General features: G+C 45.7%; 1 protein-coding gene across 12 annotated transcripts in view; it reads right to left on the bottom strand.

The window, feature by feature from the left end:
* The window catches only part of Tns3 (tensin 3), a 257261-nt gene that overhangs the window by 171897 nt on the left and 69986 nt on the right, over positions 1-15378 (bottom strand). For all 12 annotated transcript variants that reach the window (XM_035452698.1, XM_035452700.1, XM_035452696.1 and 9 more), the window contains one exon: positions 8591-8628. In XM_035452698.1, the coding sequence (XP_035308589.1) occupies positions 8591-8628 (38 nt within the window). The remainder of the gene's footprint in view (positions 1-8590; positions 8629-15378) is intronic.

The raw sequence follows: 15378 nt of genomic DNA, 5'->3' as shown, positions 1-15378 counted from the left end.
ACTGCAATTTTGCTACTGAGAAGTTATACTTACCAGTTCCTAAGACCACTGGAAATACGTGTTTTCTGGTGGTTCCAACCCACAGGTTGAGAACCACTGCTCTAGAGGAAGGAGAGAGAGCTCCCACAGAAGCCACAGACCTGGGCTAGGAAAGGGGCTGAAGTCCTTTTCACAAGCCCCTGGGGAAGGTGTTCTTGCCTTAATTTCACAAAAGATGGCCGGACTAACACAAGGTAGAATTAGAATTCAGATCCAGGATTTTTATACAGGTCCTCAAAGTTCTCAAGACTGTTTCATATAGCAATACATGGGAATTCCCATTTCACAGCTCTGTTCAACAACATAAAGAAGAAAGAAAGAAAGAAAGAAAGAAAGAAAGAAAGAAAGAAAGAAAGAAAGAAAGAAAAAGACCAGGCCAGAACAAATGAATAAAAGACCCTATCACAAAATTCAGGTACTGAAAGATATAATCAGAAGGCAGAAAAATATTCACCATGTAGCTACATTTGAGGGACAGCTAGCTGTCCCCCTATTCTAGACCTAAGACCTCCAAGACCGAATGCCCCCACCATGTTCTGTGGAATGCCAGGGCAAGTAGTCCTGTGTTTGTTATTCTCATCACAAAAAAAATGGCATCTGTTTTGAGATTCCCCAGTGTCCTTCCTCACTGATAACAACTTGTCTGCAGGTGGTCAGGTGACACCTCACGGGCCTTGCCTTCTTCTCCAGTTACTGTCACACAGACATCCCATCAATGGCCTATGACCAGAATGGATCTCAAACAACAATTATACTTGCTTAACCTGGTCAAGCTGTAAGGGTCAGCATGGGACCATCTTCCTCAGGACACGGAAGAGAAACAAAAGCATGTTTCCCATGGAATATCACCAGTTCTAATTCAAAGCAAACCCACCTGCAGCTATAGTGTGCCCTCACCAACATCAGCCCATCATGTTGAGTCCCATTAAGGGATGCAAAAGGATAGCTTCTCACTGTAAAGAGCCTCAGAGTCCTCAAGGTACATGGCCTGAACCAAACCCCGTGAAGGACACAAAGGACGGACCTGCTCCCTGTAGACGTCCAGCTTCCTGCAAACCATAGCCAATAACAGATTACAGCCAAATAGTCAACTTAAAGAGCAAATTGGTACAGATTCACTCTAGAGATATATCTGGGTCTGTTTTACTTGTTACAATATAATAGGGACTGACAACTTTTGAAGAATCAAAAGGATAGTCTTTAAAATCCTGGTGTTCACAATGGGGATGTATTCTGAGAAATGTGGTGACGCAAAATTGCTGCTGTGCAAACACCATACCGTGTGTTTACACAACCAGGATCACTACAACATCACCAGATGACGCAAGTTCGTGGACCACCATCAGATACGCAGCCCACTGTTGACTAGAGTATCATTAGTGGTACACACCTGTCATAATTCCTTTGTGGACTATTGTTAGGGTAAGGAAAGTAATCCTCTACAAACATAGCTTAAATATAGAACCTAGCTGAAGAGCAAACATGTCACCACAAAGTGACATTTACACTGCTAACTACACAAGACAATATAGTCCTTCTTGCCAATCTGGCCACACATCATAGCCAGCTTCAAAGCCCTTGGTTAGCCGATGTGGTGACTCACACCTCTAATCCTAGCATTTAGGAAGTGGAGCTGGGGGGACTGGCATGAATTTGAGGCCTGTCTGGGCTACATAGTAAGACCCTGTCACAAAAGAAACCATAAAACAAAACAAATGACAGCAAAACAACCTTGGTGTCTCCTCCCTGGGTCCATCCAATGAAGCTCCAGAAGTCCACAATCCATGGCCTTATTTGGGGCTCAGATTATTCCAATTTTCAAAAACATCAAATTTTATACACAGGGTAAGTGTTGGTTGCATATAAACAGTTCACTCCTGGATCGCTGACTCCAAGGTGAGCTTAGAGCACAGGCAAAGCTTCCCTAGTTGGCAAGTCATCCCCTTGGCAACAAAGCTCCCAGCTCTCAACACTTCAATGAGTTTCCTCACAAAAAAATGGGTCAAAGTAATGAGGACAGCCTCCCTGAAAAAGGACCACCTGGGAAAGACAAAAGTGTCCCTCAAAGGGCAAAGTTTAAAGATGCTTATGGCTCCTCTCACACCAGTGATAACTTGGAGCAAGCAAGATATGAATGGATAAATGAACCATGGTCATCTGGACAGGAGAAGCACCAAAGATGCTACAAGAAACTAGACTGTACAACCATGAAAACACCAAGAGAAGGTATAGACTGTGGAAGGGAAAAATCACCCTGAATGGTTTGCCTGCTGTAGGATTCTACCTATGTGACACCCTGGAAAAGGCAAAATTATGGAAAGAACAAAAGACTGGTGATCACCAGAAGCCAGGAGAGGAAAGAAACACATGAGATTTTTAAGGCAGGGTAAATACTCTAAATGATACATATACTGTAATATACATTTGTCCAAATTCACAGAGTATGAGTCATGGTTTAAATATGAAATGTCTCCCACAGGCTCATATGCTCTGTTTGATTCCTGAGCTGAAGGCTGAGTTTCGAGAGGTAGTAGAAACTTCAGAGGGGAAGCCAAGCTGGAGAAGCTGGGCACTGACGACTTCTGAAGCTTATGCCTGTTTCCCAGTCCCTCATACTCTATTTCCTGTCCACCACAAGGTAGACAGTACGTCCTTCACATTTTCCCACCATCATGGGCTGCCTCACTGAGGCCCAGAGTCAACAGAGCCAAGAACAGTGGGCTGAACCACTAAACTCATGAGCCAAAATAAATCCTTTCTCCTTTAAATTATTTAATGTCAGGTATCTTTGTCACCGTGATGAAAAAAGTAACAGAAAACAGAACACCAAGAATGAGTCCAGGCCAGGCAGTGGTGGCGCAACACCTTTAATCCCAGCACTCAGGAGGCAGAGGCAGGCAGATCTCTGTGAGTTCGAGACCAGCGTGATATACAAGAGCAAGTTCCAGGACAGGTTCCAAAGCCACAGAGAAACCCTGCCTCGAAAAACCCAAAAAGAGTGAGTCCAACTGAAGAATACACTCTGGATGATAACAACATGTCAGTGGAGGCCAGCAGCAGCAAGAGATTATTTATGATGGGAGAGGTTGTGCAGAGCCACAGAGAATTCTGTCTACTTCCCCTTCATTTCTGCTATGAATACATAAATACCCTCAGAATAACTCCAATGACTTCTAAAAACAACTGTATGAGGCGCTGTCAAACTGGCAGCTCAGTGGCAGATCATTTGCTCAGCAGGCACAAACCCCGCATCCCTTGCTCAGTACAACACCCCACTCCCCACTTCTTCCTCTCTAAAACACCAAGCACACATACACACACTGCAGCAAATGCAGAGAAGTATCTCTTGATAGACCCAGGCTCCCAAATGGTCCTCACAGTGGCAAGCTGAAAGTCCCCTAAAGTCAGTGTTGTACCTGGGCCTGGCTCAGTGCCTGGCTAGAGCAAAACTCAGAAATGTTTGTTGAATTGCCCAGCTTAAAATTCAACTACTTCCATCGTTAGGACAAATGGTGGGGAGTCAAGTGGAAGAATACAGGTCAAATGCTGAGCTAGGAGCATGAACCACCTCTCAGGGAAGTGCTATCACTTGGTACTGAAGATGCCACCTCCCAGAACAGAACAACCAGCCAAGAACAGAAGCCCTTGGTGTCACGTGACAAGGAAATAGCCATGCCTGCAGGCTCAGTTCTTCACTGTCATCTCTGGGAAGCACTGAATGACTTACATTCTTCCTGGGCATATACCACAAGTCAATGTCATGAGAGACATTACTGTGTCTCATGTCACTCCTACAATACTCTGTTGGTTTATAACTGCTTACCTTAGATATAGACACTGAACCTCAGAAACTATACCAGGAAACTGGCAAACACATGCACAGTACAAGAGCTCAGCTCACAGCAGCTTGTGGCTTTGGATTTTGCTGTTTTAATGAAAAAATGTTTTGGTTGACCTTTGGTGTTTTGTTTTTTACTAAGTGAAATTGGCTCATTTTCCCAGGAGAATATCTGCATCCCCACTTCTACTCCTTAGGGGTAGAGAATTAGATGGACACTCTCAATTCCAATGCTGAAACCCAAGCAAGCACTGCCAACTTTATTCTTTTCCAATTGTTCATGGTGTAGTCACTCTACCACAGTGGGGATCACCTGGACCCTGCTTCTATCACAGTAGAGCTGTCTGGTGCTCTGGGGCCTGAGAGATGGTAAAGTCTGGACACAAGACAATGTGACAGAGCGGGGACATCCATAACAGAAGACTTAACCTGCAGCAAAGTAAGAACTCACACTGGCTTCTTGCATACCTTAGAAAATCACCTGATCCTCATAGAAATACATTATCTGTGACAACTCAGTCCTGTGTATGATGCTAAAGAACAACAGGAAGAAGGGACACATGCTAGCCCTGCCATGGTCTCTGTAGAGCACTAGGCATCTAGGATGTATCACACATAGAATGGAGCTTGAAGCCAGGCAGGCAAGGTCGAGCATGGGCCTAGAGGCTGAGGGTACCATGGAGATCTGGTACTGGAGACTGATCTTTCATGGACTAAAGCAGATGCTGAATGCCAAGACCTGATGGCTGCTCAGTGCTGTTCCAGGTGTACTCCAGCTCAGCTGACTTGTGTTCAGTCTCCATTAGGGGAGCTCTAATGATCCAGGATCCTAAACTGCGACTCAAGGCATGGACAGATGTCAAAATAGCCAATGTCCATGGCAGCCTCAGGCTGCTAAGACAAGATTGGTTCTTGTGCATTTTACAGGGACAATCCCAGCCCCTCTTCTTTTCTCTTCACCAACATCTGCTTTGCTATAACTTCTGTATTTCTCCTTCCCTTTCCCCTCATGTTAATGAGTCAACTGGTGGCAGGGAAAAACCAAGTCACGAGGCCCAAACAGCTCAGGGGCTGCAATGTATCAGCTCAGCACCCAGGGAGCAGAACAGTGAGATTCCAAACTCTCAAGAGATTTCACATCATCTCCTTGACTTCCCTCAGGCTCACACAGCATTATCCCAGTCAGTGTCTAAGGGAAGGCCATTGGTGTATGTAATTTAAGTAGTTAATCATGAGGAAACTGTTACTCAGACAGACCTGCCTCAGTCCATCCAAGCTGCCTTAAAAACAGCAAACAAACAAAAAATAAAACCCACTTCAAACTCGGAAGCTTCGATGATAGGACTTTATGGTTCACGATTCTACACTTGATCTTAGAAGCTATGATGGTTCACAATTCTAAAGGCTGGGCATTTCAACATCAAAGTGCTAATGGATTTAGTGCTAGGTGGGGATCTGCTTTCTGGATCCCTGATCATGCCTCCCAGCAGTCTCCTGTGACTCTTTGATAAGGGCAGTAAGCCCATCAATCATAAGGCCCCACCCCAGAATACCTAATAACCTCCCAATGGCTCCACCCCCTAATGCCATCACAAACAGGGTTACATTTCAACACATGAATCTAGAGACACAGACATTCAGTCCACAGCAAGTGGACTGGCCTACTTTCAGCCGCCAAACCACAAGGAGATCAAAGGCCAGGTCTCTCCCTCCATCTGCCCACTGAGCCTCATGGCCCCACCTGAGGGACATGCTATCCAGTAGCTCAGGAAGACAGTAACCTCATCCACCATACCGGGGCTTCTATGTCTCCTCACTATGTCTCAGTCTCACTACTGTGGCTCAATACTCTTTATAGAACCATCTCTCCCATGTCCTCAGTACTAAAGGGACAACCACAGGCATGGACAGACATCTAAAATGGTGGCATTAACCAAATAGAGCAACAATTCTAACAGTAAACTCCATCACATCCCAACCCCATGTTGCAGGGATCGTTCCTAGCTCTCACCCTCAGGAACACCAATAAGAAGGATACATGGGGCACACATCACCCTGTCAGTACAAGACAGATAAGGTCTAAGATGTGACCCAAGTCTAAACCTTCAGCAAGCTTTCCAATTTTCCTAAGCTTCATTCTGGGAGGCAGCACAGTGATCCATACGCACACAGTGGTAAAGGACTGAAAGCCAAGTGAGTGAGACCTAGGACACACAAACAAGGGCCCAGAATTCACAGCAGTAATGTGGGAGCAACCACATTCCAGTTCCTGAAAGAAATGCTTCCCAGCCACTGAGCTCTGCTGGGCTGCTGGGAATTTATGGTTCTCAGTTCCCCGACACCACAGCTCTTTGGAATGAGAAGGTGCTTTGTTATTGCTGGTAGCATTCTGTCATGCTATTCAAAGCCATATTAAAAAAAAAAAAAAGATAAAGAATGTGGCTACATTTCCCCTGGCAGGATCTGATAGGAGGAAAAGCCTATCCATCTCTCAGCAAACTGCCAACTACTGGGGTTAGCAATGCCACATCAGTTATACCTAAGACTTCTAGATGTTTCTTTGAACCAAGGAATCCTTAGTAGGCAGAAATGGAAGGAAAAGTGCAAGTTCATATCTGCAGCTCAGGTAAGGGGTGACTAGCCTGGGAATACAGTCAGGGGATGGAGTGGGTGACAAGACAAGCACTCAGCCCTTTGATCATCACCACATCAGCAAAAAGACACACGGTATGAGAACAAGAGCCACCAAAAGAGACACAGCACTTGGAAAGGTGCACTGAAGTCTCTGTATGGGAATGGAACCTCTACAAGTCGGATACCCTCCCAAATGCAATGTTCCCACGGCACAGCATTCCCAATTCCCGGGAGCACTGCAGCACAATTCCTTAGACTAAAGGTAGGCAGTACACAGAAGGGAGGTGAAAATAAACCAGGCTCAAAATCAGTTCCGCCCAAGGATGTGTGACCAAGAAAGGCTGGCTCCAGGTGGAAAAGGACCTTCTCCAGAACAGAGCTGAGGGGAAGGGCAGGCAGAGCTTCTCTATGCCAGCCTACTAGACTCGGAAAAAGCTTCGGAGTGACCTCAAGAAAGAGAGGCAGAAGGTGAAGAGGGTAGAGGGTGCCAGTTTTAAGCTAGTGTATATCAGCAGGACTGAGCAATCCTCTCTGCTTTCTGCATGTTCTAAGGTTGCCAGAAGAGCACTTAAAAGACAAGTCCTCTCTCTGGAAAAAGCACTAGGTCTAAGACCATTCGTTTCCCACCTTTGTGGGGGTGCTTGTGTGTATGTAGTATGTGTGTGCCTGTGTGTGTGTGTGTGCACAGGGCACATGGATGACTGAATATACAAGAATGTAAAAATGACAAAATGAGTGTACACATGTGGGGTGTGGTGGTCTGAATAGGTATGACCCCCATAGACTCAAGTATTTCAATACTTGGCCAATAGGGAGTGGCACTGTTAGGAGGTGTGGCCTTGTTGGAGTAGATGTGGCCTTGTTGGAAGAGGTGTGTCACTAGGGGTGGGCCTTGAGGTCTCTGAAGCTCAAGACAGTACACTTCCTGTTGCCTTTAGATCAAGGTGTAGAAGTCTCAGCTACCTCTCTAGCTCCATGTCTGCCTGTATGCCATCATGCTTCTCACCATGATGATAATGAACTAGACCTCTGAACTGTAAGCCAGCCCCAATTAAATGTTTTCTTTGTAAGAGTTGCTGTAGTCATGGTATCTCTTCACAGCAATGAAACCCCAAGACATGGGGTGTATACACATGTATTTTTGTATGCATAAGTGTATGTTTCTGTGTAGAGGAACTCTTCCCTTCCTGGTCCTGAAACGGAAAAAACACATGTGAAGCCATGTGGTTCATGGTATCCTAGCACAGCCTCCAGTTCAGAGACTGAAGACATGATGGAGATCTAGGAATAGCCTGACCCATGAGCTCTACAACATCAGCAGAGCCTATCTCCCTCATCCTACAGCCAGAGGGATAGCTCACCAAGACCCCTGACAGTTTGACAGTCAGTAAGGTTTTGAAAGGCTGTAGTCACACTGAAGACCAACCACAAGGCTAGGAAATTCAGAGCTGTGGCTACAGGGAAGGGAAAGAACAATAAGCTACATCCTCAGCACCTTCATTTCTAAGACACCACACACACACACACACACACACACACACACCTTTTCTGCTCATCACAGGCAAGGCAGTCAGTCCATAGCAACCATGGGACCACCTGGCTCTTCGGCACTCTGGGAACACACACACTACGCCTAATGATCTCTACTCTAAGCTGCCCAGGTTTTCCCCAACCACAGTGAACAACTAACTATCCTCAAAGTTAGCCAGCACATTCCTCTAGGCTAACCGTTTGCCCTGACTGTTTCTACACCTCTGCCCCACGAATGGATGCCACCACACAGAGAAAGTAGGGATCACTCATCACTGGGAAGGAGCCGGTGGCGCAGCCAGAAAAGGATGACTGAGGTCTTATCTGAAATCGGATTCTTCAGAATTATTTTCTATAATTAAAAACATAGATTTCAAAGCTCTCAATTTGTTCTTGAGATGAAAGTTATATGCCGCACTCAGCAGGATCTTTCCATCAGCTCCCAGCTCCTTTCTGGGGCTGTGGTCCAGGGACCCCCTCCCCCTCTGCATATCAGTCAGTGAAGGCCAGCTCAAAGAAGTCCCACGGGAAAGCCCTGGAAACGCTTACCTGGGCTTCACATTTCTTGTGGCAGGAATATTTGCAAGCTGGAAGAAAGAGAAAGAATGTCTGTTAGTCAAGCAATATTAGGTGACACTTGCCAAGTCTCCCTCCTTGAGAAAGTTCAGCAGGAAGGCTTGTGAGGGAGGTCTCTCCCTGACAAGAGGTGGCTGTATACTGAGAATGCAAATTCAGACAAAAGTGAGATCTAAGAACCAAGTTATATAATTATGTGCTTGAGCATGTGCTTGGCATGTACCAGGACTTGGATTCAATTCCCAGAATAGAAAAAAAAGAAGAAAAATAACAAAAGCTCAAACAACCCAGGCAGAAATGTATCAGGAGTAGGGTCCTAAGTAGACTGGTTTTTCAAAAGGTTGCATCCTGTCATGCTGGAGACCTAAAAAAGGCAAGTAGGACTTGGTGAACAAAATTCTCTGCACATACACAGAAGTTATAATTTAACCCCGGGGAAAGAAGAAGAGGGGCAGGAGGAAGAGAAAGAACAAAGCCCCAGGCATTTGATCAGAGCCCTCCCAGGAGAGAGAAAGTCACGAGGTCATTTGGTCTCCACAGGTTTCCACTTCCGGGAGACCGAAGCGGGCACTGTCAGAATAAATTCATGTCTAAATTCTTACAGAAGAGTCCTTCAACAGGGGCCATTATGTCAGCAGAGCGGGTCCTGTGTCACAGGAGGCCCTAACAATGCAGACGGGGTGCTGGAACCAATGTGGATTTCACAGGCCCTCCCCTCTGGCCCAGAGGCAGGCTGCAGCTGAGCCTTACGGAATAAAAGGCCAGTAGCAGCAGCATGGTGCAGTGCAGTGACAAGGCCAGACATGGGAGAGGGGGCAGGATGAGGACAGTGGGAAATGAAGCAATTGCACATCAGCCCACAACAACCAACCCTGGGAGAATCACAGAGGCCTCGATGCATTCCCCATGACACCTGCCTGGGACTTCCTGTCTGGGCTCTACCCCTCCAGCAAAGCTGCCGAAGGCAAATCCTAGGACCTCTCTGGACCCCTGTTCCTCCTCACAGAACTGTCAATGTCAAATGGAATCCTTCATGGGCCCCTGCTTTCAAACTACAAAGTGATGCCCCCAGCAGAAGTGTGCAGAGCCCAGACAACACGGCAGAGGTCAGAGACAGGGGTCTTGGTGCTATAAGCCCAGGAGCTCAGAAAATGGTCCACTCTATCGGCCACTCTGCCTTCAGGTCAATACTTAACCACAAAGGTTCAGAGAGGGTTAAGGCTGAAAAAGATCAATTTGCCTAGGGCCTAGGAGTTTGTGAACCCCAGGAGTTAACAACCTATTTAGGTTTTTTATCTGTGTATGATCTAGATTTTCATTGTCTGTCCAAGCTTTTGGGATCTGTTAGAATACATGCCATAAATATTGATTCTTCATCTTCTAATCAGCACAACACATAATTGTGACCAGGGATTTCGAAATCAAGAAAGGTTTCCACTGGATAACAACAGAACTTCCATGAGAGATTAAAAACCCAGACAGAAGCCAACCCAGGCGGGGGACAGCAGGCAGAAAGCACTAAGATATGAAGGGGCAGTACACCCCAGGAGCAGCTGATGACTAGACCAATCACATGACAGACAGTCTTTAGATGACCTTAATAATTCCAGCCCCATGAACAATAAACCACGGCTGTCTACACATTAGTGCAACATGGCAGAGGGAACACTGTGTGGCTTCTGCCACTTTACGGGGCCACTTCAGCAACACTGCGGAGCTGCCAGTTTGGAAAGAAATTGAAGCCACCAGCCAATATCCAACACTTGATGAGTTTGGCTGCCAACTCAATGAGTGTGATGTCTCAGTGACAACAGACTTCAACCACAGCCAGGGGCTTCAATGACACAGTCTCTGAGAAGAAGCCTAATGTGAACGGCTTGGTCCCCTAAATCTTACATTCAGAATGTGAGAAGCAGTAAGAAAGAGCAGATGTTTACAGTTGTACCAAGGCACTAACAGCATGCTCACAGCACAGTGAAATCCAGCCATCTCTGTCTCTCGTTCAGGTTTCTGTCAGGCACTTGCTGCCTTACAACCATCATAGAAAATGAGCCAATGTACTATCACACGCAGGGAAAGCTCAGCCACTTCAGCATCAACCCAAGGTCCTCAGTGAATCCACAATGACAACTACCCACATACCTGCTGTCCATTCTGCTCTAACTGTCCTATACTTGCTTCTGGGGCCTACCCAGCTGCCTTGGTGCCTCTGACCTCAAGGCTTATCGTGTCAGATCATCTTAACAGTCCATCTCTCAAGGCAGGCTGCAAGCTGGAGGACACACAGGCTTTGCTGTATATCATATCAGATTCTGCCAAGGGCAACACTAGTGGAACATACAACACAAAGGCAACTCACTATTCAGTGCCTACAGCATGGATTGCACAGGCATTCCTAAAAACTCATCATAGCCCAACAACAAGCCACTCATCCTTTTACTGAGGGGAGGCCAGAGTCTGGATGAAACCTGAGGATTCATCCATACATCGACTGGACTAATCATGACCTGTTACAGAAATGCTGGCAGAAGCCCATAGCCAGCAGAATGACACACAGCAAGGACATTGTACCTGAAAGCCTCTGGTCCTTCAAGTTGGGAAGGCACCAGCAAGTGGGAGTGCCCCTAAATCACTAGAGCCCTCCACTAACAGGCACACAAGCCCCCGTCTGTCTTGTCCCACCGTCAATCCCACCCATCTGCCCAGAATTCATCCACTTTGATTTAAATACTGGGCTTTTAAAAAAATTACTATTATGTTTGTTCTCTAATGATTTCAAACATGTATTTAATATACTCCAGTTACTCTCTGGACTTCCAAAAATGCTTAGCAATTGCTACTAAACAAATGGTCCTAAACTACTAAGAATAAATAGATGGAGCTGCAGAGATGGCTCAGTAGTTAAGAGTACTGGTACTCTTCTAGAGGACCCAGGTTCAATTCACAGCACCCACATGATGGTTCACGGTTGTTTCTAACTCCACTCCAGTTCCAGAGTTTCTGACACCCTCTTCTGAACTCCATGAGACACACATATGCTGCATCTATAAATATGCAGACAAAACACTAATATATAAAATAAAACTCACTAAATCTTAATTTATCAACTAATTAAAATTTTAAAAAGGAAGAAAAGAAAGGGGAAAACTCGATTGCTGTGGTTGTTCTTGGGACAGAGCCTCACTTTGTAGCTCAGGCTAGCCTCAAACTTATGGCAAACCTCCTGTCTCAGCCTCTCAAGTGCTGTGATTATGGGCATTTAAGCTAACAGCTGTGGCTTCATTTGTCAAATGAAAATCAACTCATAAATCCTTGACTTCTAGCCTATCGAATATTACTCCCTGAGGCTACGATTCTGCCTCCCAAGCCATTATTGGTAGATTAAAACCCAGGTGGTATGAGCCATGTTGTATAAATATGTTCGCTACCATTTCCCCAGGACTTCATTCATGAGCAAGAATCCTGTTGACAATTACAGGCTGAGTGCCCAGTATCTAAAATACTTGGAACCAAGAGGCTTCAGATTTGGGAACATTTTCATAGATTTTGCTGGCTTATGGGTTTATTCTAAAAGCCCAAAGTTTGAAATGCTCCAAAATCTGAAATATTTGTGCAGCTAAATTTTAGATTTAGAACATTTTGGTTTGTAGACTCTTAGATCAACCTGTATGCTTTTCTCACCCAAAGATAAAAAGTAAAAATAAATTTAAAAATTAAAAAAAAAATCCAGTGCCATTACTCATCTACTTCTGCCCCCTCAGCATTGGAACCAACTTCTTCCTGCTAAAATCACCCAATACACCCCCAGATAGGACAAGGTCCCTTCAGCTTCCTCATGGCCATAAAGAGGACATGGCAGCATCTGTCAATGCCACCGTCAGCTGTTCAGAGTCCCAGCAGATGCCATTTAACAGACTAGCTTCCTTCCTCCTGGCCCATGACCTTTCCCCTCAACACCAGGCTCATGGGGTTCAGGGGTGTTCTTTCAGTCTCCACAGTCCTCGCTCTGCACAAAGCCCCCACAAAGCCTCACTTTCCTTGTACACATGGTCCCCTGAGCTCTCCATATGTAACAGCTGAGTGCCTTCTCATCCATCCACTAATTCCACTTAGAGCCCTATTTCCCAGCTGGCTCAGACCTCTCTGCCACTGCCACGCCCATGCAGTATCACTCAGAAAGACAGCGGGCTCTGAGAGCCTTCATGCACCTGTTCTGTTAGGAAGCCTCTCGCCCCCGTGCTGGCTAGTCTCTGCTGTCTCTTCAATGTCTCTCACTTCCTCCTCGCCTACAGTCATATTTAGTCTAGCTTCCCCCTCACTCCATCCTTGTGTGAGTCACAGAAAGGTCACCCTTAGACAGACAATTGGATCCTGCCTGGTCTAAGCCAGTGGTTGTCAGAGAGGGTCTACAGACCTCTGTGTCCCCAAGACCACATAATGGGTTGATGAGGCCAAAATATTTCCATACATCTCTCCCTCCTTTCTCTTGTGTTAACACTGTGGGGAAACTGAAAGAATTTGGGAAACAAGACCAATTTGCACTAGTTACCACTCTATTCAGTACCAGCAGTCACTTGCTGATGAAGGTTGCAGAGATGGCTCAGGAGTTAAGAGCACCAGTTGCTCTTCCAGAGGAACATACATGCAGACAAAACAACTACATATAAATATTTTTGAAGAAAAAAGTATCGTGATGTAAAATTTCAGCAGACACCTCTTCACTATTCTGTCAGAGTGGAGGGGGTGGAGAGTCTGCAATGAGTACCTCAGCATCTGGGAAGAGGACAACCTGGAGCTGGACCATGTGTGAACAGGACCATCCAGCAACAGCTCTGTTGCAGCTGTGAGTTGTCAGCTAGACTAGCGACTTACTCAGGAACACCATTTTTATTTGAAAGGATCTTGGCAAACAAGATATGAAGGGACTGCTTACCAGACTCTTGAAGTTAATCAAAGTGAGCCTGTCACACCAATGACAAAACTTCAGATTTCAAGTGGAAATCTTCTTTTCAAAAGACCTACATCCAAAACCAGGAGCTTCCAAGACCTCTCTGATAAAATCACCAATGACACTAATAAGTATAGAGGGGCTTTGGTTTTTGATATTTTAAAAAAAGAAGTCTCAAGACAAGAAATCTAAGTCAACGGACCAGAACTACCAGGGCACTGTGATACTTGCTGGGTCAAATCCACTAACACAAGACCAGCCACAGAGACACACATAGACAGCTGAGAAAAGAATTCATACCATTTCAGACCTGACCACAGAGACTCATCTTTATGAAATGATCCTTTGAATTTTGATGTGAAATCCAAACTGAGTCCAGAGCTCTCCAGGCTGACAGCCAGCTTCTGTGCACCAACACAGTGCGTTTCCGGCTCCTACACAGTACACAGACAGACGGAATGCAAAAGAAAGCAGGGAGCCCCACCGTCCCACTGAAGACAAACGAAGAACCATGCCTCACTTCTTCTCCTGAATGAGAGTTCCGAGGAAGTCATTTTTCACTAAAAATAGGTGTGCTATTGTTCCTTTTAAACAGTTTATTTTCCATACCATCAATTTCTATTTTCCTCATATTAAATGGAAATAGATAAGGGTCAGATCTACAGGGATCTTTATGGTCTTCTAAGTGACCTGAAACCCAGAGTGACAGTGAAGGCATTCTGACTTACCTGGACAATGACAACCCCAGGAGAGATAATAATTCCATTTATCCTCCTTGACTGTGGATTTAGGAATGGGGGAGAGGCCCACTTCTGACTAAGGAAAAAGAAAATGAACCCAACCCACCAGCTTCTATAAAGTCCCTTACTGTCTTACAAGACACACAAGAAGGAAAGGGCCCCTTTTCAAGTTGCTATCTACTCTGAGAATAGAACTGGATTGCACAAAAGGAAAGCTACTGAAGTCAGTCTGCCCAGCGGGAACCCAAACACTCTGCTGTGCTGCAGCCACCGACCCCAGCACCTCCTGGCCCAGGAGAAATCCCACACCATACTGGCTGACTAAGCCCTGCAGATCTAGCTGCCATAGTACCACTTGCTTTACAGGCCTTGTCCCCAATAGCTCCCACAGTAACCACAGAGAAAGGCACATTCTCACATTCTCAATCCATTTTAAGAACAGTAAATAGATGGTGGCCTACACTCAAAATACTAACACTCCCGGAGATCTGAGGCAGGACGATTACATGTTTGAGGCCAGCACATATCACATGTGAGCCTGACTTAAGCATATGGTGAGCCAGGAGGTAAAGGCTCTTCCGTGTCCAGAACAATGTCTGGGTTCCACGGTCACTAAGCCAATGATGCAAGCATCTATCAGAAACTGTATCAAAGCCAAGAGAGACTTGTCCCAGCTCCCCTCAGTGAGGACCCAATCATCACCCGCTGCCACAACCTCTTCTTCGGTAATGAGACAGGGAGCATTGTGATAGCAGTGACCTTTCTGCCATGAAAAGAAAAATTGGGCTGGGCTGTTGTGGCTCAAGCCTTTAATCCCAGCAATGAGGAGTTCAAGGCCAGCCTGGTTAACAGAGTGCGTTCCAGGACAGACAAGGCTACACAGAGAAACCTAGTCTTGGAAAAGGAAAAGAAAAAGAAAAATTACCTACAATGAATGAATGAATGAATGTATGTATATGTAGAGAAAGAGAGGTAGTTATTTAAAATCCATGCCTGTGCCAGGCAGTGGTGGCACACTCTTTTAATCCCAGCACTCAGGAGGCAGAGGCAGGCAGATCTCTTTGAGTTTGAGA

Source organism: Cricetulus griseus, assembly GCF_003668045.3.
Source record: "Cricetulus griseus strain 17A/GY chromosome 1 unlocalized genomic scaffold, alternate assembly CriGri-PICRH-1.0 chr1_1, whole genome shotgun sequence".
In the NCBI taxonomy this organism is placed as follows: Eukaryota; Metazoa; Chordata; class Mammalia; order Rodentia; family Cricetidae; genus Cricetulus; species Cricetulus griseus.
The sequence above is the reverse complement of the archived record's forward strand: the minus strand, read 5'-3'. Positions and strand labels throughout refer to the sequence as shown.